The 27488-nt window shown below is 50.0% G+C and overlaps 1 protein-coding gene across 6 annotated transcripts in view; it reads left to right on the forward strand.

Annotated features, from left to right (window-relative positions):
* Positions 1-2375: 2375 nt before the first annotated feature.
* CEP72 (centrosomal protein 72) overlaps positions 2376-27488 on the forward strand; it is a 42085-nt gene continuing 16972 nt past the window's right edge. For 2 of the 6 annotated variants that reach the window (XM_088827612.1, XM_088827609.1), the window contains exons 1-6: positions 2376-2505; positions 10856-10983; positions 11816-12011; positions 14370-14478; positions 24699-24877; positions 26235-26399. In XM_088827612.1, coding sequence (XP_088683738.1) covers positions 2427-2505; positions 10856-10983; positions 11816-12011; positions 14370-14478; positions 24699-24877; positions 26235-26399 — 856 coding nt within the window. In that variant the 5' untranslated portion in view covers positions 2376-2426. The remainder of the gene's footprint in view (positions 2506-10855; positions 10984-11815; positions 12012-14369; positions 14479-24698; positions 24878-26234; positions 26400-27488) is intronic. The other 4 variants (XM_088827610.1, XM_088827611.1, XM_055422326.2 and 1 more) reach the window with 4 other exon arrangements.

Consider the following 27488-nt stretch of genomic DNA (forward strand, 5'->3'; position numbering starts at 1 on the left):
TTTTAGGTGTCGGCAACTGAAGGGAGAACCTGGCTTCATTTACCTCCTCACCTAGCTGAAGCCCTGGTGGGCACAGAGGTGGCTCAGGAGCTCTGAGACAGTCCACCCAGGCCAGCAGGACAGGGGACTCTTGGGGCTGTGGACTCTGTAGGTAGGGCAGGATCTCTAGCTGGACAAAGTCAGGAAGGAGCCCTGCCTCTGTGAACCAGGCTGCATGGCCAAGTGTCCGGGAGAGAGGTTTGGCTGCCAGCCAGCCAAGCTGAGCCCAGCCCATTTAGGGATTCTAGCCAGCTGTCCTTACGTCAGGTCCCCCGATAGTTCCTGGGTCCAGTGGGTTTTACTTGCATCTTAACTGAAAGCTCAGTTGGATATAAGCATTTACACGCACATGTGAATACAGACTCCGTTCTCTGTTCAGTTGAGGTAGTCACGATAGTAAGATGTTTACATGAGCCCCTGCCCACTCTCAATCCTGTTCACCTTCCAAACAGCTGCAGGCATCATCACACCCCATTCTATGCCACACTTTGGATACAGGCTAGTTGGCAAAATGATGCATCGACAATTCACACATAATTGGTGTTGATCTTGTGTATAAAAACCACTGGGAAAGGGCTTTTTCCTTCAACATTTATGATCAAATGAGCACAAGAACCAGTGAGCAGCTGTCCTTGACCAGATGCCTGTTGCTTGATGGGTGAGGCCCCAGCTCTGGCCGCTGGGCGGTGCCTCGCTTGTGACCGGGGTTTCCCTGCCATCTGGCAGGGGAATGGCCACCTGAGTTGGACCTCGGGCTGCCGGAGGAGTTCAGTGGAGTGGAGGCAGGGTTGTGCGGTTCCGTGCCTCTAGTGTGGAGGGCCTGGTGCAGAAGCACCCCTGGGCTGAGCTCAAATCCGAGTCTCGGTCCAGGTGCCCCCAGCCAGCCGGTGTTTCCTTGGGGGTGAAGTGACCGTGCTGGCGTCCACCCCAGGGTGGAGAGACACTAATACAACAGGTCACAGTTCCCAGAGCCCACGGCCAGTGCCACAGCTGCTCGCCCTGTCTCCTCCCACCCCCACCGCCCAGCCAAGGCCAGATAAAGTGCAGGAAAAGCCCAAGACGTCCCAGGCCGCCAGCGCCCTGGAGGACCCCTCTGACTGCCCAGCGCATGACTGCTGTGGGCTCATCCTCGGGTCTCCATCTCTGTGGCCGGCTTCTCCCTGGGATGAACTGACCCTGCAGTCTGGGGCTCAAGGCTGAGGGCCCTGGGAGCCTCCCTGGAATGTTCTAGAAAGCTATAGAGGACTCAGGATTGGGCTGCCCAACCTGAAGTGACTGGCAGCAGGAGGAGGCAGTGGTGTTTGGAGTATGGGCTGTGCCCTGACTGACAAGCTGCTTTTCGGGGGTGGGGGGTGGGGGTGGGCAGTCAGTGACAGAAGCCTTTTGTTTGCCCCTGTTTACTTCTGAAAGCCAGGATATTTGCTCTGTTTCTAGCGTCCTTGCTGCACCAGCTCGGCTCAGGCAGCCCCGGCTGGTGACCACATGGCCTTGGTTGTGCCAGAGTCCCTCCATTGTCTTGTGGGAAGCGGGACACTAGGCCGTTACGAAGTATCACTGAGTATTTGCTGGTCTCCATAGGTGACTTGGCACAGGGCCGCACGGGGCCTGGCCCAGCAGGTGTGAAGCCCTGCCCTGCTCAGGAGAGATTCTGGTACCTTGCAGGGGACCCACACCCCAGCCCCATGAGCACAGCCCCTGTATACACCCTGCCCTACACTCTGTCTATACCTCTCCTACACTCTGCCATACTGCCCCACACCAGCGCCTATACCTGCCCCTACAATCTTATCTACACCCCCAGTGCCACCACTCAGGCTGTGATATGCCAGGGGAGAGCTGGACCCGACGTGGCCGAGTGACCTGACCGTGGCGGGCGGGAGAGCCCCAAGACCCCACTTAAGCCCCCGCAACCCCGGGCAGAACCTGTGGGCCCGCAGCCCAGGATGCAGACCAATCAGGGGGTGGGTAGGGGCCCCAGCTGGAGCAGGTGCCCTGGTGAGGCGAGGTCCCCAAGTGGGGCGGGAACTCAGGTATGCCCTGGGGCGGGCCCCAATTTACCCTAACCCCGCCTCCAGGCTGCCTCGGCCACACCCACATCCCCGAGCCCTGCCGGCCTTGGCTCCGGCTACCAGCCCCCGGTCCCGCCCCTTCATTTGGCCCCCACACCCCCGCACCTTGCAGGCATCGGCCCCGCCCCGGCTCCGGCCCCGCCCCTTCATTCAACCCCTACACCCTCGCACCGTGCAGGCATTGGCCCCGCCCACTTCGCCCTCGACCCCGCCCCTCCCTCCAGCCCCGCCCCTGTCCCGCTCCTTGGCCCCGCCCCTCCCGCGGCCTTTCGCGTCTCCGGCGCGCAGGCGCGGGCAGGTGCGCGCCGTTTGAAAAGTATGGCGCCGGGCGGGCGGGTGGTGTTGTGTGAGGAGAAGATCCGGGAGAAGAGCGGCCTGGCGCCTCACTGCGACCTGGGTGCGCGCCGGGCGGCGGGCGGCGGGCGGCGGGCGGCGGGCGGCGCTGGCCGAGGGCGCGAGCTTCCCGCTGCGCCGTCGGAGCACCGGTCCGGCCAGAGGTGCCGGAAGAGTCCGCTCGGCTCCGAGCCGCCGCAGGCCTGAGGGCCGGGGCCGGGGCCGGGGCCGCGGGGAGGGCCGGGCAGCGCGGGGCCGAGCGCGCGAGCCCGGGGCCGGGGAGAGGCTGGCCCGGGGCCGGGGAGAGGCTAGCCCGGGGCCGCGGCGAGCAGAGGCCCGGCAGCCGCGGCCCGAGCGGAGGCCCCGGAGGGGCGGCGGCCCTCGCGCCGTCTGAGGGGGCTCCTCCGGGGCGCGTTTGCCGAGCCTTTGCGGCGGTGTTTTTGCGTTAATCGGTAAAGACCACTTGGGTTTTCTTTCACGCGTTACTCAGCTGGATTAGGTTGGTTTTCTGCGAAAGCGTGAAGCACCTTCGTTTCTGGGGAAGGGGCGACCTCTCCTGTGGGAGGACTCGTTCGCCCCTTCCCGGCCCAGGATCTCTGGACTCGTGTTCAAGACGGATGTTGGGCGCTAGTTTTCTTTTATTTATTTGTGTCTGGTTCTCGAGCTCATGACATCGTGGGTAAAGTGCCTCTTCGGTTTTCTAGAAGAGATTCTGTAAAATTGGTGCCAGTTCTTTTTTGCTTGATAGAACTTTCCAGCGAAACCTTATGCGCCTGGCAGTTTATGTATTTGAAGTTTTTAAATTACAGATACAATGTCTGCAGTTGTTATAGAACTATTCATATTATCGACTTCGTCTTAAGTGAGTTATGGTTGTGTGGGGTTTATGCAAAACTGATTTCATCTAACGTTGAATTTATGTGTATAGAGTTTGTAGCATTTCCTTGTTAGCTTGTTAATGTCTGTGTGGGGTTTATGCAAAACTGATTTCATGTAATGTTGAATTTATGTGTATAGAGTCTGTAGTGTTTCCTTGTTAGCTTGTTAATGTCTGTGTGGGGTTTATGCAAAACTGATTTCATCTAATGTTGAATTTATGTGTATAGAGTCTGTAGTGTTTCCTTGTTAGCTTGTTAATGTCTGTGTGGGGTTTATGCAAAACTGATTTCATCTAATGTTGAATTTATGTGTATAGAGTCTGTAGTGTTTCCTTGTTAGCTTGTTAATGTCTGTGTGGGGTTTATGCAAAACTGATTTCATCTAACGTTGAATTTATGTGTATAGGGTTTGTAGTGTTTCCTTGTTAGCTTGTTAATGTCTGTGTGGGGTTTATGCAAAACTGATTTCATCTAACGTTGAATTTATGTGTATAGGGTTTGTAGTGTTTCCTTGTTAGCTTGTTAATGTCTGTGTGGTCTGTAGTGATACCCTTCTTCCATTCCTGATTTGGGCATTTTGTCTTCTCTTTTTCGGTCTTTCTTGAGGTTTATAGATTTTACTACACTTGTCAGTGAAAACCCAGCTTTTGGGTTTTCTTCATAGGTTTTTTGGTTTTGAATTTCATTGATTCTGTATTATTTTCTTCTTCCTGCTGCTTTGATTAATTTTGCTCTTTTTCTTGATTTTTGAGATGAAAATTTAGCTTTCTGATTTGAGACTTTCATTTTAGTGTTGTAAGTTTCCCTTTAAGCACAACTTTAGCTGCATCCAGAAGTTTTGTTGTATTTTCATTTTGGTTTAGTTCACTGCGTTTTTTAAATTTCCCTTGACTTTCTCTTAGACCTATGGATTATTCAGAAATGTGTTTTTTCATTTTTGTGTGACTGGAGCTTTTCCTAGTTTGGTATTTTTTTCTTTCTGTTATTGATTCTGATGTGATTCCGTTATGGTCAGAAAACATACTCTGTGTGATCTTAATTGTTTTAAATTTGTTGAGGTTTGTTTTATGGCCCAAGATCTGACCTATATGTACCAAGTGCAATTGGAAGGAATGTGTACTCTGTCACTGACTGGAGTGTTGTATAAACATCAGTTTGGTTCTGTTGACTTGTTGCTCAGTTCTTTTTTATCCTTGCTGATTTTCTGTCCAGTGAGTCTCTTAATTACCAGGAGATAGGCATTGAGGTCCCTAACTGTAACTGTGGTTTTGTCTGTTTCTCTTTCCACTTCATGTGTCTTGAAACTGTGCTATTTGGTGCATACATAGTTAGGATTTTTATGTCTTCGTATTGGAGTGACCTTTGTAACATATGTAGTATTCCTCCTTATCCCTGATAATTTTCAACAGTGAGACATCTACGTTATCTGGTTCCAAATAGGAAAGGGAGTACGTCAAGGTTGTATATTGTCACCCTGCTTATTTAACTTATATGCAGAGCACATCATGAGGAACTCTGGGCTGGAAGAAGCACAAGCTGGAATCAAGATTGCCGGGGGATATATCAATAACCTCAGATATGCAGATGACACCACCCTTATGGCAGAAAGTGAAGAGGAACTCAAAGTCCTCTTGATGGAAGTGAAAGAGGAGAGTGAAAAGGTTGGCTTAAAGCTCAACATTCAGAAAACGAAGATCATGGCATCTGGTCCCATCACTTCTTGGGAACTAGATGGGGAAACAGTGGAAACCGTGTCAGACTTTATTTTTTTGGGCTCCAAAATCACCGCGGATGCTGATTGCAGCCATGAAATTAAAAGACGCTTGCTCCTTGGAAGGAAAGTTATGACCAGCCTAGATAGCATATTAAAGAGCAGGGACATTACTTTGCCAACCAAGGTCCGTCTAGTCAAGGCTATGGTTTTTCCCGTGGTCATGTATGGATGTGAGAGTTGGACTGTGAAGAAAGCTGATCACCGAAGAATTGATGCTTTTGAACTGTGGTGCTGGAGAAGAGTCTTGAGAGTCCCTTGGACTGCAAGGAGATCCAACCAGTCCATTCTAGAGGAGATCAATCCTGGGTGTTCATTGGAAGGACTTATGCTAAAGCTGAAACTGCAATACTTTGGCCACCTCATGCGACGAGTTGACTCACTGGAAAAGACTCTGATGCTGGGAGCGATTGGGGGTAGGAGGAGACGGGGACGACGGAGAATGAGGTGGCTGGATGGCATCACCGACTCTATGGACATGAGTTTGAGTGAACTCTGGGAGTTGGTGATGGACAGGGAGGCCTGGCGTGCTGTGGTTCATGGGCTCGCTAAGAGTCGGACACGACTGAACTGAACTGAAGTGAGTGTAGCCCAATTAGTGTAGTCATGTCAGGATGTGAGAGTTGGACTAGAAAGAAAGCTGAGTGCCAAAGAATTGATGCTTTTGAACTGTGGTGTTGGAGAAGACTCTTGAGAGTCCCTTGGACTGCAAGGAGATCCAACCAGTCTATCCTAAAGGAAATCAGTCCTGAATATTCATTGGAAGGACTGATGCTGAAGTTGAAACTGCAATACTTTGGCCACCTGATGCGAAGAGCTGACTCACTGGAAAAGACCCTGAAGCTGGGAAAGATTGAAGGCAGAAAGAGAAGGGGATGACAGAGGACAAGATGGTTGAATAGCATCACTGACTCAATGGACATGAGTTTGAGCAAACTCTGGGAGTTGGTGATGGACAGGGAGGCCTGTCGTGCTGCAGTCCATGGGGTTGCAAAGAGTTGGACATGCCTGAGCGACTGAACTGACTGAGTGTAGCCTCTCCAGCTTTCTTTTGTCTAGTGTTTGCAGGGCATGTCTTTATCTGTTTACTATTTCGTCTGTAAGGTCACATATATCGTAATATTTGAAATGCGTTTCTTGTAGACAGCATGTGGTGGTTTAGTCACTAAGTTGTGTCCAACTCCTGTGACCCTGTGGAATGTAGCCCACCGGGCTCCTCTGTCCACGGGATTCTCCAGGCAAGCATACTGTAGTGAGTTGCCATTTCCTTCTCCAGGGGATCTTTCCCACCCAGGAATCGAACCCAGGTCTCCTGAAGAGCAGGCAAATTCTTTACTGACTGAATTAACAAGGGAATCAGTATATACTATATATAATTTCTAATCTACTCTGCTGACCTCTTTTACAGTGTGAAAATGTTAGTTGCTCAGTTGTGTCCGACTCTTTGTGACCCCATGGACTGTAGTCTGCTAGTCTCCTCTGTCCATGGAACTCTCCAGGCAAGAATGCTGGAGTGGGTGGCCATTCCCTTCTCGGGGGATCTTCCTGACCCAGGGATGGAACCCTGCATTGGTTCTGCATCTCCTGCATTGCAGGCAGGTTCTTTACCATGAGTCATCAGGGAAGGTTCCTTCTTATAGTGTATTTAGACCATTTATTAATATTGATATGGCTTAAGTATGCCATTTATTATTTTTCTGTTTATTCCCTTTGTTTCTTCTTCTTTTGTTTCCTATTTCCTTCCTCTTCCTTAGTCATGTCCGCCTCTTTGCGACCCCATGGACTATGCAGTCCATGGAATTCTCCAGGCCAGGATACTGGAGTGGGTAGTCTTTTCCTTCTCCAGGGGATCTTCCCAACCTGGGGATCGAACCCAGGTCTCCCACGTTGCAGGCAGACTTTCCCAGGTGAGCCACAGGCAAGCCCCTCCCTCCCTCCCTTGAGTATTTTTCGTTGTTTCGCTTTGATTCACTGACTGTGTTTCTGAGCACGTCTCTTCGTATAGCTTTTTAGTCGTTGCTCTGCACATTACAGTACACAGTGTTTACATGGTCCAACACAGCTTACTTGTGCGGACGGTTTACCATGTCGAGTGAAAGTAGAAACTTGACCACCAGTTTTTTTTTTGTTGTCGTTCAGTTGTTCAGTCGTGTACGACTCGAGATCCAATGGACTGCAGCATGCCAGGCTTCCCTGTCCTTCACTATCTGCCAGAGTTTGCTCAAAATCATGCCCATTGAGTCCATGATGCCACACAACCATCTCACCCTCTCCTGCCCCCTCCTCTTCCTGCCTTCAGTCTTTCCCAGCGTTGGGGTCTTTTCCAAGAGTCAGCTGTTCGCATCAGGTGGCCAAAGTACTGGAACTTTAGCATCAGTCTTTCCAATGAATATCCGGGGTTGATCTCCTTTAGGACTGACTGGTTGGATCTCCTTGCAGTCCAAGGGCCTCTCAAGAGTCTCCTCCAGCACCACGGTTCAAAAGCGTCAGTTCTTTGGTGCTTAGCCTTCCTTATGGTTCAGCTCTCACATCTCTCCGTGACTACTGGAAAAACCATCGCCTGACTGTTTGAACCTTTGTTGCCAGAGTGACACCTCTGTTAATGTGCTGTCTTAAGTTGGTCACAGCTTTTCTTTCGAGGAGCATGTGTCTTAATTTCATGGCTGCAGTCACCGTCCTCAGTGATTTTGGAGCCCAAGAAAATAAAGTCTCTCACTGTTTTCATTTTTCTCCCATCTATTTACAGTGAAGTGATGGGACCAGATGCCATGATCTTCGTTTCCTGAATGCTGAGTTTTAAGCCAGCTTTCACTCTCCTCTTTCACCTTCATCAAGAGGCTCTTTAGTTCCTCTTCACTTTCTTCCATTAGGGTGGTGCCATCTGCGTGCAAGTGAGGTCGCTCAATCATGTCTGACTCTTTGCACCCCATGGACTGTAGCCCACCACGTTCCTCCATCCATGGGATTCTCCAGGCAAGAATACTGGAATGGGCGGCCATTTCCTTCTCCAGGGGATCTTCCCAACCTTGCAATCAAACCCGGGTCTCCTGCATTGCAGACAGATGCTTTACCCTCTGAGCCACCAGGGAATGCAGTCACCCTGTATGATATATGCAGATATCATCTGCATATCTGAGGTTATTGATATTTCTCCCGGCAATCTTGATTCCAGCATGTGTGTGCTTCATCCAGCCCAGCATTTCTCATGATATGCTCTGCAAGTGTACCACCATTTAGGTTTCATTATTCTCCCACTATATGATTTGTCTAGATATTTCATCTGCATACCTGAGAACCACAGTAATGATAAGATTTTTTTCTTTTTACAATCACCTGACAGTTTAAATAGCTTCAGTTCAGTTCAGTTGCTCAGCCGTGTCCAACTCTTTGCGACCCCATGAATCGCAGCACACCAGTCCTCCCTGTCAGTCACCAACTCCCAGAGTTTACCCAAACTCATGTCCATCGAGTTGGTGATGCCATCAAGCCATCTCATCCTCTGTCATCCCCCTTCTCCTCCTGCCCTCAATCCCTCCCAGCATCAGGGTCTTTTCCAGTGAGTCAGCTCTTCGCATGAGTTGGCCAAAGTATTGGAGTTTCAGCTTCAGCATCAGTCCTTCCAATGAACACCCAGGATTGATCTCCTTTAGAATAGACTGGTTGGATCTCCTTGCAGTCCAAGGGACTCTCAAGAGGCTTCTCCAGCACCACAGTTCAAAAGCATCAATTCTTCAGTGCTCAACTTTCTTCACAGTCTAACTCTCACATCCATACGTGACTACTGGAAGGAGGAGGCATTAACCCACATGTTTACCTGTTTCATTTTTGTTTCTTCATGCCTGATGTCTCAGGTTTCCTTCTTTTATCTTTCCTTAATGTTTAAAGATCTTTCTTAAGCAGTTATCTTCGGGCAAGCGTGCTGGTGAAAAGTTCTCTTAGTGTTTCTTCATTTAAGAATATCTGTATTTTACCGTCAGTTGTATAGACTGTTATTGGAGAATATAGATTTCTAGGATGAAAGTTCTTTTATTCAGCAATTGAAAAATGTGAGAGCACTTCCTTTAGGGCAGGTGGTTTCTGAAGAGTAACTCCTACCGTGGGAGTTGCTTCTCCCTCTGGGTGATGCCTTTCTCTCTGGTTGCTCTCAAGGTTCTTTCATTGCCGTCAGTGTTTTTGATTCTGATATGTTAGCTTTTGCCTTTATTCTGTTTGGTGGTTTTTCAACTTCTTGAATGTGTAGGTTTTTGTTTTTTTGCCAAATTTGGAAAGTTTTCAGCTGTTACTTCTTTAACTTTTTTTCTTAAGCCTGTATTTCTCTTCTTGAAACTCTAATTGGGACTCCATGGGTCCCCAAGGATATGAATGTTAGGTTGCGTTTTCTTTTCCTAGGGGAGCCTGAGCTCTGTTCCTTTTTCAGTCTGCTCTCTCTCGGCCGGATCGGACAGTTTGGCTGGTCTGTCTGCATTTGCCGCCCTTGAGTTGTCTCCCGTCGCCTCCACCCAGTCACCGAGCTGCTCGCCTGGCTTCTGTCTGTCTGTTTCAGTCACTGTACGTTTCCTTCCTGAAACTTCTGCTTGCCTCCTCTTTGTATCTTCTGGTTTTGCCAGGAACCCCCAGTTCCCCATTTTTTAAAGCATGCTCATAAGTGCTCATGGAACCATTTTTCTATCAGTTGCTTTAAAGCCCTTGTGAGACGGTTCTGGTTTCTCTCATCCCCTTATTGATATCCGTTGTTTTCTCTCGTTCAGATGGAGATTTCCCTAGTTCTTCATCATTTTTGATTGATCATTTTGATTGGGATTTTGCTTCCTATTTAAATCTTCTTTCTCAGTTCTGTCACTGCCTTGATGCTGCCTTGTTGCTGAGGCGGTGGCCAGGCCCCTGTCATACACACAGCCTCTACAGACGCCTCATTACAGGCAGCCCAGGACAGTAGTCAGGTCCACTCTCATGGTCCGAGTGCTGGCCGCTGTGCAAGGCCAGGGGTACGAGGTCATGATTTTCCCTTGGTGTTGGGTGGAAGTGGGGCTGGGGTTGTCAGGAGTCTGTCCTGCAAGGCTGTCTCTCCTGCAAGACCATCACTGTCCATCTTTCACAGTGGACAGCAGGCTTACCCATATGTTTTGGTAGATGTCCATGGGAGTTTCTGGGTGGCCAGCTCCTCTTGCATTCAGATTGGGATGTCTACGAGACAACAAAACCAACCCTCGGTGCTTGACCATTTTTTTAGGTCCCTAGACAGTTGGCCTTCTGCCCCCACCCTTCAGTTGCCAGGCGCTTGCTTCCCATGTTGTTGTCCAGGGTTTTTAGGTCTAATAAATGGGGAGGAATAGGGTGAAATGTGTCCACTCTGTCTTGTCCGAAACTGGAAGCCCAAAAACCAGTTTTGTATTTAATCAAAATGTGTCTTAAAACAAAAGTTCCCAGGAAAATACTTGGTGTATCCAAACACAGTGTGTCTATTTCATTAGGGAAACTTATTTTTGTAGTGACATTTGTCTTATGAGCGCTTACTGGGTGTGTCCCAGAGAAGTGTGTGGTGCCCCCCGAGTGCCGCTGGCCCTCACCTGTAATGGCGTGACCTCAGGTCAGCCCCTGAGAGGGTTTCAGATGTGATCCCTTCGTGGAGGCTTAGAGACACTGGGCTGGTAGCCCCCTTTGAGAGGGCTTCCTGGTGAGTGGGTTTTGGAGGGAGAATAAATTACTGTAATAATTTATTTTCAGTAAAATAATAAAGTTAAAATCTCTTAATTTTCTATTCTTAGCTGAACTTCGGTCATTATCTATTCCTGGAACTTACCAAGAAAAGATTACTCACCTAGGAAATTCTTTGATGAATTTAACAGGTCTAAAATCTCTAGATCTCTCACGAAACTCCTTGGTTAGTCTAGAGGTAAGTTTTAGGTTTGTTTCGTAAAAGAAAATTTATTGCTATATAATAGCAGTGGGAAGTACATTTATGGTAAAAAAAAAAAGCACTCTGTTTTATGACTGCTTCTAAAACTTGTCGACTGTACACGCAAAGTGACTGTAAGCGCTGTGCTGCTTTTCTTGTGTGTGCTGTGAGCTGGGTTTCTCATTCATCACATCGCGCTCCAACTATAACGTGAAACCACCGCGCTGAGTCTGTAAAGGAAAAGAGGCCCGGAAGAGGAGCGTGTGCGTGCCCACCCTTCATCCTGCGTCAGCTGTCCTTCTCTGCGTCCACGCTGCTCTTCTCCTCCCTGTGTGTCTGACTGTGCGCGGCCTTGGACCCTTGAGTGGCTCGCATGCCTGACACGGCAGGCGCTGGTGATGGAGAGGACGCAGGAAGTCACCGGGTGCTGGCGAGCGGGAACGCCGTGTGAACTGCCAGGGCCTGGGTGGGGAGAAAGGGAGGCAGGACGGCACTGCCCGGAGCACGGGTATCGGTGCCCCTGACCCGGCCAGGAGCCCTGACCCTCGCGGCAGCGTCTGTGCAAGTTCTCGTCCGGCTGCACTCAGTCCTCTCACCTGTGAAGCGGGGGCAGCGGCGGTTCCGCTGACGGGGCTGGGTGCGGAAGTGTGGTGTTCGATGTGTCGCTCAGCTGGCACGTGAGGCCCCGCAGACTGACCCGCTCGGCCGCCTCACAGCCGGGAGCAGAGCACGCGGCGGAGCTTGCCTTCGCTCTGCTGTCTGGTGATGGGGGGTTGTGTGTGGGGTGTGCGTGTGTGTCGATGCCCATTTCACCCTGCGTTTGTCCCAGCAGGGCATTGAGTGCCTGACGGCGCTGGAGAGCCTCAACCTCTACTACAACCGCATCTCCTCGCTGGCGGAGGTCTTCCGGCTCCACTCCCTGGTGGGCCTCTCGGACGTGGACTTGCGGCTGAACCCCGTGGTGAAGAGCGAGTCTGACTACCGCCTGTTCGTGGTGCACATGCTCCCAGGGCTCCAGCAGCTGGGTAGGCCGGCTGCGCTGCCAGCCTCGCTCGGCACCCCGCTCGTGTTCTTGGGGCAGTCGCGCTGCTGGCCCTTCTGGAGAGGGGAGCTGCTTTCCTCCTCTCACAGGAGAGCCGCCTGGGAAGGTGGCAGGGAGCCACGAGTGCCTGCCAGGCCTGGCAGGGGCGCAGGTGTGGTCTGGCTCGGCTCTCCAGCTGTTCTCAAGCTCTGTTGTCTATTTCCTCACATGGCCTTCTGGGCGTTGTCCCAGGCTCAGCCGGACGGCTGGATTCAGCCTGGTTTTGCGTGTGCCTGGAGCACAGAAATGAGAGGTTACTGTGCCACAGGAGGGCCTCTTGGCAGGTACAGCTGCCGCCATGGCCAGGGAAAAACCAAATCTCTCGGGCTTGCAGACCAAGCTACCAGGGTGCCAACCAACCACGCCTGGTCAGGAGCGTCATGCTCAGGGAGGCCAGAGCCCTCACTGCTGTTCTGGCTCTCGGGAGCCGCTGTGCTGTGAGCAATATGGCCCAGGCACCGCTGGCCGCCCCCCGCCCCACCCTGTGTCCTGCTTCAGAGGAGGGCACTGCAGCGGGAGCCTAGTGTGTTCCAGCTGGGAGGCCCTGGGGAAGGAGGGCCTAGGGTCTCGGATCTGGTCCTCCTGTGGAAGTGCCGCGTGGGGGCAGTTAGGACTGTCTGATTGGAGGGTGGGTGGTGGTCCTGTGCCCCCAGTGATCAGCGCGTGTTCTCCACTCGGAGGGCCTTTGACGACTTGCGGAGGCTAGAGGGATTCCAGGCTGTCTCCACCTCCAAGGTGCTGAGATAATGAAATGAGACCCACATGGCAGCGCTGGTCAGGTAGACGCTGGGCAGCAGGCAGACCGTGGCTCCTGCCCATCAGTGTCCACAGGACCTGCAGACACTCCGGGCTCTGCCCCCTCAGGTGCACAGAGTGTCTCTCACAAGCACCCAGCTGGGCCTGCCTTGGCTCACTCCCTTGTCCCCAGGCTGGTGGCCCTGGCTCTGGGGAGCCTGGCTGTGTGGTTAGGCCACACCGGCCCGGACCTGGGGCACTGACCGCCAGAGACACACTGTTTGTTCAGACCTACTTAGGGTTTCAACGTTATGTTGGTTTTTAGATATTTGGGAGGATTAAATGCTTGTGTCGTTAATTGACTGTAAGTATTCTGTCAACAACTGAAGCATTACAATCCTTGATTGTGCAGTCTTCAGTCTTAAATGATTAGTTTCCATTTGTGATAAAAGTTTTAGATTCGGTCTTACAGAGTTGTTCCAGTCTGAAAGGTACTCAGACATGAGAAAGGAGAGTCACTGGAGCTCCTGGAAGGCCCGCTCTCCCGCCGGGCGCCCTGGGGGCTCCGAGGGAGTAACCCAAGCGCTCTGGGGGAGCAGAGGAGGCCCTCGCTGCCATGCGGAGAGGGTGTGGTCTAGGTGAGACGCATTTGCGCTGGTCTTAGCCACATGGAGCTTGAGTTCAGAGTGAGGGGCATGGCGCTGACTCAGTGAAGTTCAGGCTGAGCAAGTGAAGTCGTGAGTTGTTGGCATGAAGGCTGTGTCCAGGCCGTGAGAGCATAGAGCCCAAGAGGCCTCAGACTGGCCTGTGGCAGACGGAGTCCCCGAGGGGATGGAGGGGGCTCCCGGGGGCCCCCCATGTGGGGCCGGGACTGCCGTGCAGAGTCCACACCTTGGCCCTTGTTTCTCACTGGGACGTGCGCCTCTGGGCTCAGCTTCCTGAGCAATTCTGGGGCAGTCCAGACAAGTTCCTGAGGGCCAGCCTCCAGCGTTTGGGAGGGCAGCCTCCCTTGGGTATTCCTGAGGAGGTGTGGCTGTGGAAGCGTGAGGTCTTCTTGGGTCCAGGGCACATGCGGAGACAGTTAAGCTTGGCTGTGTCTCCTTTTCCAGTCCCCAGGATCTGAGGAGGTAAGCCCTGGGTGCCAGCACATGGCTTGGGCATCTTCTCTCCAATGTGTTGGGCTCCTCACCCATGGACATTTGTTAGGGGTGCTCAGTGTGGTTTGGGGACCTTGCCCAGCACCCAGGATATGTGTCAAGAGGAGACAAGAAGGGCATGCCCGCATGTGAACTTGCATGTGTGTTTCCCTTCCTGTCTGAGGCGCAAGCCAGGTGTGAGCTGCCGCCTCCAGGGATCACGCTCAGCATCTCCACAGGCTTCTGTGATGGGTTGGCCCTCAGGGGAGGGAAGGGCCCCAGAACAGTGCAGTGCCCCTGGTCAGGTGCGTGTGAGGCTGAGTGGGGGCAGCAGGACGCCTTTACTTCCCAGGGGAGGCTGGCGGGCGCGCCATGGAGGGTCCTGGCACCTGCCTCATGGTCGCTACTTTCCCATGGTGTCTTCTCTGTAGATGACCGCCCCGTGAGGGAGAGCGAGCGGAGAGCGTCCCGGCTGCATTTTGGCTCGGAGGAATCACTGGACTCGCAGCAGAGCTTCCTGTCTGTTTCCAGAGAAGAGAGGTATGAACAGAACAAGTGAGAGTGGGAGTTGCTCAGCCACGTCCGACGCTCTGTGACCTCATGACTGTGCAGTGCAGTTCTCCAGGCAAGAGTGCAGGGGTGGGTAGCCTGGCCCTTCTCCAGGGGATCTTCCTGACCCAGGTCTCCTGCATTGCCGGTGGATTCTTTACCAGCTGAGCTATCAGGGAAGCCCATGAGCAGAAGTGGTGTTTGAACACCTTGGGGAGTGTTCATTGGTGATAGAAAAATGCCAACTTCAGCATTAACTGAAGATGTAAACTTCGCATGCGGATTGCCACTTAGAGGGCAGGCATTCAGGGGACGTAGTGGGGCTGGAGAAACGCCCCATCAGTTCAGTTCAGTCGCTCAGTCGTGTCCGACTCTTTGCGACCCCAAAAATCACAGCACGCCAGGCCTCCCTGTCCATCACCAACTCCCGGAGTTCACTCAAACTCACGTCCATCGAGTCGGTGATGTCATCCAGCCATCTCATTCTCTGTCGTCCCCTTCTCCTCCCGCCCCCAATCCCTCCCAGCATCAGAGTCTTTTCCAATGAATCAACTCGTCGCATGAGGTGGCCAAAGTATTGGAGCTTCAGCTTTAGCATCAGTCCTTCCAATGAACACCCAGGATTGATCTCCTTTAGAATGGACTGGTTGGATCTTCTTGCAGTCCAAGGGACTCTCAAGAGTCTTCTCCAACACCACAGTTCAAAAGCATCAATTCTTTGGCGATCAGCTTTCTTCACAGTCCAACTCTCACATCCATACATGACCACTGGAAAAACCATAGCCTTGACTAGACGGACCTTGGTTGGCAAAGTAATGTCTCTGTTTTTTAATATACTATCTAGGTTGGTCATAACTTTCCTTCCAAGGAGTAAGCGTCTTTTAATTTCATGGCTGCAGTCAGCATCCGCAGTGATTTTGGAGCCCCCAAAAAATAAAGTCTGACACTGTTTCCACTGTTTTTCCATCTATTTCCCATGAAGTGATGGGACCAGATGCCATGATCTTCGTTTTCTAAATGTTGAGCTTCAAGCCAACCTTTTCACTCTCCTCTTTCACTTTCCTCAAGAGGCTTTTTAGTTACTCTTCACTTTTTGCCATAAGGGTGGTGTCATCTCCATATCTGAGGTTATTGATATATCTCCCGGCAGTCTTGATTCCAGCTTGTGCTTCTTCCAGCCCAGTGTTCCTCATGATGTACTCTGCATATAAGTTAAATAAGCAGGGTGACAATATACAACCTTGATGTACTCCTTTTCCTATTTCGAACCAGTCTGTTGTTCCATGTCCAGTTCTGACTGTTGCTTCCTGACCTGCGTACAGGTTCCTCAAGAGACAGGTCAGGTGGTCTGGTATTCCCATCTCTTTCAGAATTTTCCACAGTTTATTGTGATCGACACAGTCAAAGGCTTTGGCATAGTCAGTGAAGCAGAAATAGATGTTTTTCTGGAACTCTCTTGCTTTCTCCATGATCCAGTGGATGTGGGCAATTTGATCTCTGGTGCCTCTGCCTTTTCTAAAACCTGCTTGAACATCTGGGAGTTCACAGTTCACATATTGCTGAAGCCTGGCTTGGAGAATTTTGAGCATGACTTTACTAGCGTGTGAGATGAGTGCAATTGTGCGGTAGTTTGAACATTCTTTGGCATTGCCTTTCTTTGGGATTGGAATGAAGACTGACCTTTTCCAGTCCTGTGGCCACTGCTGAGTTTTCCAAATTTGCTGGCATATTGAGTGCAGCACTTTCACAGCATCATCTTTCAAAATTTGAAATAGCTCAACTGGAATTCCATCACCTCCACTAGCTTTGTTCGTCGTGATGTTTTCTAAGGCCCACTTGACTTCACATTCCAAGATGTCTGGCTCTAGGTCAGTGATCATACCATCATGATTATCTTGGTCGTGAAGATCTTTTTTGTACAGTTATTCTGTGTATTCTTGCCACCTCTTCTTAATATCTTCTGCTTCTATTAGGTCCATACCATTTCTGTCCTTTATCGAGCCCATCTTTGCATGAAATGTTCCCTTGGAATCTCTAATTTTCTTGAAGAGATCTCTTGTTTTTCCTATTCTGTTGTTTTCCTCTATTTCTTTGCATTGATCGTTGAGGAGGGCTTTCTCATCTCTCCTTGCTATTCTTTGGAACTCTGCATTCAGATGCTAATATCTTTCCTTTTCTCCTTTGCTTTTTGCTTCTCCTCTTTTCACAGCTATTTGTAAGGCCTCCTCAGACAGCCATTTTGCTTTTTTGCATTTCTTTTCCATGGGGATGGTCTTGGTCCCTGTCTCCTGTACAATGTCACGAACCTCCGTCCAGAGTTCATCAGGCACTCTATCTATCAGATCTAGTCCATTAAATCTATTTCTCACTTCCACTGTATAATCATAAGGGATTTGATTGAGGTCATATCTGAATGGTCTAGTGGTTTTCCCTACTTTCTTCAATTTAAGTCTGAATTTGGCATTAAGGAGTTCATAATCTGAGCCACAGTCAGCTCCTGGTCTTGTTTTTGCTAACTGTATAGAGCTTCTCCATCTTTGGCTGCAAAGAATATAATCAATCTGATTTCGGTGTTGACCATCTGGTGATGTCCATGTGTAGAGTCTTCTCTTGTGTTGTTGGAGGAGGGTGTTTGCTATGACCAGTGTTTTCTCTTGGCAGAACTCTATTAGCCTTTGCCCCATACCAGCTAGCAATAAAGGGTACTGTGGGACAGTCTCTCTTCCTGTCGATCACATTTTCTGTAGGTTACTTTTCAATATTAGGTTGGCCAAAATGTTTGTTTGAGTTTTTCTGTAAGATGGTACGAACTTTCTTTCCAACCCAATACTGAAAACGCTGTGAAAGTAATTGACTGATAGGTAGCAAGAAAGGCCTGTGGCAAGAAGCTGGCCTGCCGCCCAGCTCCTGCCCACCCCTCAGGCAGCGCTTCTCTAATCCTTCTCTAATGGTTGCTGAAAGGCCTGTGGCAAGAAGCTGGCCTGCTGCCCAGCTCCCGCCCGCTCCTCAGGCAGCGCTTGCCCTTCTCTAACCATTGCTGCTTCCAGGTTCTGTCTGTTCCTTTCTGATCTCGGAAGGTGCGGACACTGCTGTTTGTGGGTGGGACCTGGCAGCTCTGGAGCTGCCACCGCCTCTTTCCACCCCAGCGGTGTTAGTTCTCAGGCTCCGCTCCCTCCAGCGTCCCCCTTCCTTTCTGTGCTCTGCGGGCAGGGCTCCCACTCGGCTCTGCCAGGCTGTGAGAGCCTGTGCCGCCTGTTCCTGGCTTCTCAGCGCCTCCCAGTGCCTGCTGTCTGCACTTTTATGTCTGACTTGAGATTGTCAGGGGGTAGCACATGTGTTCTGAAAGCATAGTCTTAATGTGTTTGGTTGATTCTAAAGGTATAAGTCAGTCAGTGGTGTTTACCTAGCTTGTAACCTGTGAGGATTATATATTCCTTCTTAGATACCATTTTGTTTTGTCTGAAGCTTTTAATAGTTTCCTTTCTCTCGCATTATACACCTTAGTCCATCTGTAAGTTTCTCTAACGTAGAGGTCAGCTGACTCTTTTTGTAAAGGGCTGGAGAGAATATTTTCAGCTCTGTGGACTGTATGATCTGTGTTTTAACTTCTAAACCCTGACTTTGTAGATCAAAGCAGCTATAGACAATACATAAACTAATGACTGTGTTCCAATAAAACTTTATTTACAACACAGTCAGTGGGTTGGATTTGACTTGTGGGCCATACTTTGCCAACTTCTGTTCTAACATCTTAAGATCAGTTCCAGATTCCCTCAGCTGCCTCGCTTGGAGTTCTCCTCCCCTCACGTCCCTATTTCAAACCTGGCTAACTGACCGTGCAGAATGGTCTGAGTATTGTGTGCCCCAGATTTACATGCTGGAGTGCTGACCCCCAGCTCTGGCTGTAGGGGACAGGGCCTGTTAGAGGCGATGAGGTCCTGCGGGGGGACCCTCGTGGTGGAGTTGGTGCCCTCCTCCAGAAGAGGCCCCGCAGAGCTCTCTAGCCCCGTCCACACCCCGCACGTCTGCGAGTCACGCAGCGTCAGTCTTGTGAGCGTGTCCTCCTCTAACACTGAGTTGCCGTTTACTTTCCATATGTCTTTTAGAATTAATCTGTCAGTATCCACAAAATAGCTTGCTGGAATTTTGATTGAGATTGTGTTGAATTACAGATGAGAAGGAACTGACATCTTAACACTATTGAGTCTTCATATCCATGGACATGCAATATCCATTTATTTAGTTCTTTGATTTCATTTATCAGAGGTTTGTAGTTTTCCTTATTTGATGCTGTACATATTTTGTTAGACTTATGCTTTGGTATGTTGGTGTTTTGAGGCTAATCTAGGCTTTTTAATTTAAAATTCCAGTTGTTCATGGCTGACAATATATGAAAGCGTTTGACTTGTATGCAGCTAATGGTGATGACGTACCACAAACAGGGTGGCTTAAAATAGCAGAACTTTACTGCCTTCCAGTTCTTAGGCTGGAAGTCTGAAATCAAGGTGCTGTCAGCCCTGCTTGCCCCTGGCGGCTCTGAGAGGGACTCCCCTCGTGGCTCTGGCTTCCGGCGGTTTGCTCGCCACGCCCAGCGCTGTCTCCAGCCCTTGTCCCCGTGGCTGTCCTCCCTGCATCTTTCCACAGAGCCCCCACTGTGCCCGTCTGTCCTGTGTCCAGATCTCCCCGCTCTGAAGGACATCAGTCATATTGCTTAGGGGTCCCCATAATTTCCTCATTTTAACTCGATTACCTCTGTAAAGACTTATTTCCAAATAAGGTCGTGCTCTGAGGTGTGGTGTGTTGGGACTTCAGCATTCCTTTTTAGGGGACACGGTGTAACCCATCCATCTTGAATTTTATGAGCTTGCTGTAAGATTGTTTCTTTGATTTTCTGTAGATTGAATGTCATCTTTGAACAGACCATCTGTAGTTACATGTCTTCCTTCCCAACCTGTGTGCCCTTAATGTCCTTCTCTCGTCTCACTGCCTTAGCTGGGACCTCCAGTGTGGCGTGACAGCAGTGAGCAGAGGGGACGAGCCTGCCTTGTTCCTGACCTTGGCAGGATGGCAGCTGGCCTCTCACCGCCAGGTGTGGTGGTAGCTGCGGGCCTTCGTAGGCGTTCTTTATCAAGTGGAGCAGGTTCCCATCGATGCCTAGTTTGCTGTCCATTTTATCATAGATGGGTATTAGACTTTGTCGAATGCTTTCTCTGTATCTACTGATACTGTCATCTGACTCTTCTTGAGCCTGTTGATGTGATGGATTATACTGACTTTTTTCCAGATGTTGAACCAGCTATGCATACCTGGAATGAGTCCCACTCGGTTGTGCTGTAGACTTCTTTTCATACCTTGTTGGCCTCAAGTTGCTGGTATTTGTTGCAGAGTTTTTGCATCTGTGTTCATGGGAGATAAAGGGTCTGTAGTTTCCTTGCATTGTCTCTGCTGGTTCTGGCGTTAAGGTGATACTGACTTCATAAGTTAGGGTGTATTCCCTCTGTTTCCTCTTCTGTCTTACAGAAAATTAGTATAATTTCTTCCTTAAACGTTGGTAGAATTTACCAGTGAACCTATCTGGACCTGGTATTTTAGGAGGCTATCAATTATTGATTCAAGGTCTGTAATCCGTACAAGTCTGTTCTTATCATCCACTTCTCCTGGTGTGGATTTTGGAAGATTGTGCATCTCCAGGAACGGTTCCATTTCATCCAGGTCATCACATCTGTGGGCAGTGCCCTAGTGTTCTCTGTTGTCCCCTTGCTGTCCATGGGCTCTCTAGTGGTGCTGCTCCTTTTAACTCCTTTGGTAGTGACATGTCTTTTTTTCCCTGGTCAACCTGTTATAGATAGATAGAGGTTTTTCCATTTTATTTATCTTTTTAAATTTAGAACTAGCTTTTAGATTTGTTGATTTTCTTTTTTTCCTGTTTTCAACTTTATTGATTTTTGCTCTAAATTTTACTATTACTTTTGTTCTTCCTGTTTTGGATTTAAGTTATTTTCTTAGTTTCCTAAGGTGGAAGCTTAGGTTATTGATTTTGGATTGCACTGCATCTACTATGCATTCCATATTATGTATTCCTTCTACACATTACTTTCACTGCGTCCCACAAATTTCGGTGAGGTGTATATTCTTTTTAATTCAGTTGAAAATATTTTTATTTTGAAGTACTTTAGTTCAAAATACTTTGAGATTTCTTTGACTCATGTTATTTGGGAATAGTTGTTTAATCTTCCTTTTTTTGAGATTTTCCAGTTACCTTTCTGTTACTTATCTTATTACAAGTTTAATTCCATTGTGCCCTGAGAACAAACATCATGTGATGTGTTTTCTTTTTAACGTGTTGAGGTGTGTTTTGTGGCCCAGGACGAATCTGTGTTGGTGAGTGCTCCGTGTGACTGTGGGAGGAGCGCCATCCTGCTGTCTGGACGAGGTGGGCACCGGCACCTCCGGGGCCGTGGTGGTGTCGCGCCCAGCTGTGTCCTTGGTGACTGTCTGCCTGCGGCATCCCCCCCTTCTCAACGCGGGGTGGGGAAGCGGCTCCGTCCCCCGGAGCGCCCTCCGCGTCCTCCTGAGCGTCCCCCGGAGCGCCCTCCGCGTCGTCCGGAGTGCCCTCCGCGTCCCCCGGAGCGTCCTCCTGAGCACCCTCGGCGCCCGTGGTGGGTGACCGGATGCTGTCTTCTTGCGCAGGCGCGTCTGGGGCTGCGGCGTCTCCCGCGTCTCCCGCAGCTGCCCCGAGCCCTTACGCCTCTTCGCCCCGGGCTGCTCTCATTGCCCGCAGTCTGCTCTGTCTGAAAGTGATGCAGCTACTTCCACTGTGTTCCGATTGCTGCGAGCATAGTCTGGTTTTCTTTCTGTGTCCATTCACTTGTAACTGCGCATCTTTGTATTTGAGGGGGGTTTCTGTAGGTAACATGTAGTCGGCCTTGTATTTTGATCCATGCTGACCGTCTCTGCCCTCCACCTGGTGCGTTTAGATCCTGGTGTCTGAAGTGATACTTGGTGCAGCTGGGTTAGCAGCTGCTGTGTTCGCTGTTTCTGTCTGATGCCCTTGTTCTTACTTTGTCTTCTGATCTTTCTCTTCCTTTCGTGGTTTTACGTGATCATCCAGTGATTTCGTTTTCCCCCTCAGCATGTCAGGTATGTGCGTGTTTTCACTTGGTGGTTGCCCTGAGCACATAGGACAGGCAGACCTCGTTTTCTATGCTGTGCAGATTCTGTGTTTTCATAGATGGAGGGTTTGTGTTAACCTCGAGTCAGGCAGGTCTGTCGTGCCATTTTCCCAGTGGCATTGGTTCTTTATTCACTTCATGTCTCTGTGTCACATTTTGGTAATTCTTGCGGTGTTTCACACTTTTTCAGCTTTTTATATTATGGTGATCTGTGATCCCATTGCTGCCATGACTTGCAAAAGCCTCAGATGATGGTTAGCACTTTTTAGCAATAAAACATTTTAAAATTAAAGTGTATACATTGTTTTTTAACACAATATTGTTGCTCACTTAATAGACTAAGTACAGTGTAACAGTAAGAAAACTAAGATTATAGCATCTGGTCCTATCACTTCATGGCAGATAGAAGGGAGAAAAGTGGAAGCAGTGACAGATTTTTCTTACCTTGGACTCCAGAATCACAGTGGACTTGACTGCAGCCATGGAAGTAAAAGACGGTTGCTCCTTGAAAGAAAAGCTGTGACAAACCTAGTCAGCATTAAAAAGCAGAGACCTCACTTTGCTGACAGAGGTCCACATAATCAAAGCTATGATTTTTCCAGTAGTCATGTATGGATATGAGAGTTGGATCATCAGTTCAGTTCAGTTCAGTCGCTCAGTCGTGTCCGACTCTCCGCGACCCCATGAATCACAGCACTCCAGGCCTCCCTATCCATCACCAACTCCCGGAGTTCACTCAAACTCATGTCCATAAAGAAGGCTAAATGCCGAAGAACTGATACTTTTGAATTGTGCAGGAGAAGACTCTTGTGAATCCCTTGGACTGCAGGGAAATCAAATCAGTCATTCCTAAAGGAAATCAATCCTGATTATTCATTGGAAGGACTGATGCTGAAGCTGAAGCTCCAATAAATATTTTGGCCACCTGATGTGAAGAACCAACTCATTGGAAAAGACCTGATGCTGGGAAAGATTGAGGGCAGGAGGAGAAGGGGGTGGCAGAGGATGAGATGGGTGGATGGCATCATGGACTCATTGAGGGTGATTTTGAGCAAACACTGGGAGATGATGAAGGACAAGGGAGCCTGGCGTGCTGAGGTCCATGGGGTCACAAAGAGTCAGACACAACTTAGCAACTGAACGACAATAATGTACATAAAGAATTTTCCCTTCTGACTTATTTTAAGATTTTTTTCTTTGTCTTAGCTTTTCTCCAGTTTGACTATATTCCTTGCTATAATTTTTTCCAGCATTTATTCTGCCACTGTTCTCAGAGCTTCCTGTTTCTGTCATTTGGTATCTGACATTAATTTGAGGAATTCTTAGTCATCTTCAAATATTCATTCAGTCCCCCTCTCTCCTGCTGGTAGTCTCATATGTGAATGTTATACCTTTTGGTGTTGTCCCACGATTCTAGCTATTCTATTCTGGTTTTTCTTTTCTTTTTTTTCTCCAGTCTCTTTTAATCTTCACTTTTCAGTTTTAGAGTTTCTGTTGTTATGTTCTCAAGTTCAGAGACTCTTTCCTCAGCCACATCCAGCTCACTGCTGAGCTCATTAGAGGCGCTTTTCATCTGGTGCCGTGTCTTCAGCTAGCGTTTCTGTTAGGGTCTTGCTTGGAATGTCCCCGTCTCTGCTTGCGTTTCCCGTCCGTTCTTCACGTTGTCTCTTTTTTCCATTAGCTCTTGTAGCATTATTACTCACAGTTGTTTAAAATCAGAGCCTGATTTCATCCAGCGTTTCTGAAGCTGGTCCTAATGCTTGCTCTTCTCAATATTGTTATGGCCATTTGGAGCTCCGTGAGATTCCAGATGCATTTTAGGATGGTTTTTCTATTTCTGGGGAAAATATCATTGGGATTTTGATAGGATTGCACTGATTCTGTAGACTTGTTTGGGCAGTGAGTATTTTGACAGTGTTGCGTCTTGCAGTCCGTGCCCGTGTGGTGCGTCTCCGCTTACTCATGTCATCTTTACTCTGTTTCAGCAGCGTTTTGCCGTCTGTGTGCGTGCTCAGTCGTGCCCAGTGCTTTGCGACCCCGTGGACTGTAGCCCGCCAGGCTCCTCTGTCCATGGGATTCTCCAGGCACGAATCCTGGGTTGCCATTTCCTCCTCCAGGGGATCGTCCCATCCCCGGCACCAAACCCATGTCTCCTGCATCGCCTTCATTAGCAGATGGATTCTTTACCACTGAGCCACCTGGGGAGTGTGTTTTCGGTTGACCTATCCTTGATTATCTCAAGACTAAGTTCTCACAGGGTTGAGATGATCTGGTGCAGTGACCTTATTATCCAGAGGTGACAGCAGAGACCCAAACAGGCTGTGTGTCCGCGGTCAGGTGTCTGTGGGCCGACCTCGAAGGAGAAGCCGGTCCCCTTCTTTCTGCAGGGACCTGGAAGACTCAGCTCTAGAAGATAGAGTGTCATTGACTTCTCAAAGTGTGGTCAGGGTCATAAGGCCAATATTCATAGTGTGGGATTGCGTTCTGTTTTGAAGAGTGATTCTTTGTTTGAAGCTGCCTTTGTTAGAAATTAGGTCCCCTGTGAACGTTTACCTTTGTATGGAGGGACATCCTATTCTACAACCTCACATTTCAGTTGCTAGAGAGATATATTCACTTAATGTGAAAATAGAAATTTGGAACACCACGTTCTTGATCTTTTTATTTTGTTTTTTGGTCAGTCTATATGGATCTTAGCTTCCCCGACCAGGGATAGAATTCGTGCCCCCTGAATTGGAAGCATGGGGTGTTAACCACTGGACTGCCAGGCAAGTCCCTCCTTGAATTTTGTTGGTCACGTGTACTGCAGTGCTAGGAGATCCTCGCACGGGGGCTTCCTGGAACTGCCACCCTTTAATGAAGCCGGGTGTGGGGAGCAGTCCTGGCCAAGTTCACTCCGCCTTCCCTGTGGCAGAAGCCCCCGCTGTTCTTCCTCAGAGACCTTGAGGCAGTGTCAGTGGTGCAGGCGTCTGTGTCCCCGGGTCTGCTTGTGCTGTGTGCAGGTGGGAGCTCTAGAACCAGGTTTGCTTTTCTTTGTAGACCTCATCACTCCAGAGTCAAGTGCACTGACCCCTCTGCCAAGAAGTGCTTGGTCATGGACGCGGATGACGAGGCGGTCCTGAACCTCATTGCCGAGTGCGAGTGGGACCTGAGCAACCCTCCTGGGAGCATGAGTTCCAGTCAAAAGGAATCAGAGGCCAGCCTCCAGAGCTCCCAAGGTAGGCTGCTCCTCGCCGAGAGGGTGGGCGCGCAGCCCGGCTGGAAGGTTGACGTCTGCTGCCTCAGGATCCATGTTGCCTTTTTAAGAGAACTTACCTTTGAATGTAGAGTCTTCAGGAAGTCTTGTGCACCTGTAAATGTCAGTGATTTGATCGTGGAATTACAGGAGAAGTCAGTATATTTAGGTGGCTGTCGTCATACTGCAAGCCTTTTACCTCAAGTCCCTCTCAGGTCAGCCGCGGGGGCAGCGAAGGTGTGAGGCGTCTGAGCAGACGAGGAGGAGGCGCCCTGCGCTGGGGGCTGAGTCCCTGCAGCCTCGAGGGGCTCCCCTCTGCTTCCGGCTGCACGTGAGTGAGGGGCGACACCTGGCGAGGGCGGGCACGTGAGCCCCCTCACGCCCGTGCCGCCTTCCCGCCAGGACTCGCGTGCGAGCTTCAGCTGCTCTGCTGCTGCTGTCCTCATGGGTCCCAGGAGCTTTTCGTGAAGTCACAGCGGCTGGGTCTTCCTGCTACGGTAGCACCCTGCCTCAGCCTCCCCTCTGCCTCCAGGGCCTGTCGGGCTCTCCAGTGTGGCGCCCGTCCTAGGCGTGTGGCGGTGTCTACTGAGGGCTTTAGTTCGCGCTTCCTGGGGATGAGTCCCAGCAGCCTGCTTGTGCGCTCAGGTTGTCTTCTGAGCCATTTCTCTTCCCGCTGCCCCCTCCCCTGTTCCTTTCCTGGTGTTGACGCCCCGGACTCCATTATGCTGGTAGAACACAGCTTGTCTCAGATTTCTGCCCACCCTGTGGCTTGCCTTTCATTTTCTAAACGTGCTTCCAGGAGCGGTTTTATTTGAGTGAAATCACTTCACCCTGTTTTCCTTCGGGTTGTGCTTTTCAGTGTGCTGACTGTGCTTGCGGACGGTTCCTCCCACGGACCCATCCACGTCCTGGGGACCCGCACCTCAGTCTGAGAACTGCTCTCTCGAGTGAATTTCTGGGTGTGGTGTGAGGTGGTGGCTCAGGTTGTCCGTCTGTCCCAGCGTGTATCCAGCTGTACCAGTGCCGTTTATCACAAAGACAACCTTGCAAGGGCGTTCATTCAGCGGCTGGAGTCTCTGGATCCGCTGACCGCTGTGTCTGTCCCGACTCCTCGGCTGGACGGTGTTTCCCCCTGCATGTGGGGCTGGGCCACCTCGCCTGGGGTGCTGTGGGCAGTGACGCCTGCAGGTTCCTTTCAGGGTGGCCATTGCTGTGTTGTCCACTCAGCATTTTTTTCCTGTTTACCCCACATAGGCGTGTGCTTGACAGATATGCTACACTGTCAGAAACCTGAAGTGTAAGTTTTAATGGAATAAACTTTTTAAATGTTTTTAACACAGCAGAGTCGCGGCACCGACTGAGCCCCCAGTCAGTCCAGCACCAGTGCGGGGACTCCCTGTGGAAGGGCCCTGAGCGGCACAGGAACAGCTCCAGGGCGGGCTGCGTGGAGCCGAGGCTGCAGGACCAGCGCTGCGGCGAGCTCCCCCCACAGCACTTCGCCCCAGGTGACCCCCCAGTGTGCTATGCTCCTCTCCTCTCGATGGTGTGTGCGTGAGACCCTGAGATGTGATACGGGGAGAAGCTCCTTTACAAATGGGAGCTGACGTTTGTAAACCGTGCGTGGTGTAGGTTCCTGCTCTGTGAGTACTTTGGTACTTTCTCGGCACACTTAGACTCCCTACACATTCTCTTCTGAATACATCGTGGGCCTATGACAATAGCTACAATTTAGAAATCCCTTCATGGATCACAGCCTTGTCATGGCAGAGGGATTTGCATAACTCAGTGCAGCTATGAGCCATGCTGTGCAGAGTCACCCAAAATGAAGGGGTCACAGTGAAGAACTGGGAGAAAACGTGGCCTCCTGGAGGAGGAGGTGGCAACCCACCCCAGTGTTCCTGCTGCGAGAACCCCATGAACAAACAGTATGAAAAGGCAAAAAGACATGACCCCAGAAGATGAGCCCTGCAGGTTGGAAGGTGTCCAGTGTGCTACGGGGACGGGTTGGGGGCAATTACTAATAGCCCCGCAAAGAATGAAGCAGCTGGGCAAAACTGGAAGCAGCTCTCAGGTATGGATGTGTCTGGTTGTGAAAGTCAAGTCCAGTGCTGTAAAGAACAGTATTGCATTGCAACCTGGAATGTTAGGTCCATGAATCAAGGTAAATTGGATGTGGTCAGCAGGAAATGGCAAGATTGAACGTTAACATCTTAGGAATCAGTGAACTAAAATGGATGGGAAAATTTAATTCAGGTGACCATCTTATCTATCACTGTGGGCAAGAATCCCTTAGAGGAAGTGGAGGAGCCCTCATAGTCAACAAAAGAATAAGAAATGCAGTACTTAGGTGTGGTCTCAAAAATGATAGAATGACCTCTGTTCATTTCCAAGGCCAACCATTCAGTATCACAGTAATCAAAGTCTATGCCCCAACCACTAATGTCAAAGAAGCTGAAGTTGACCGGGTCTCTGATGACCTCCAAGACCTTCTAGGACTAACACTGAAAAAAGACATCCTTTTCCTCATAAGGAATTGGAATGCAAAGTAGGAAGTCAAGAGACCCTGGAGTCACAGGCAGGTTTGGCCTCGGAGT

Source organism: Moschus berezovskii, chromosome 18 (assembly GCF_049115385.1).
Source record: "Moschus berezovskii isolate FMDL1 chromosome 18, NW_MosBer_1.0, whole genome shotgun sequence".
Lineage (NCBI taxonomy): Eukaryota > Metazoa > Chordata > Mammalia > Artiodactyla > Moschidae > Moschus > Moschus berezovskii.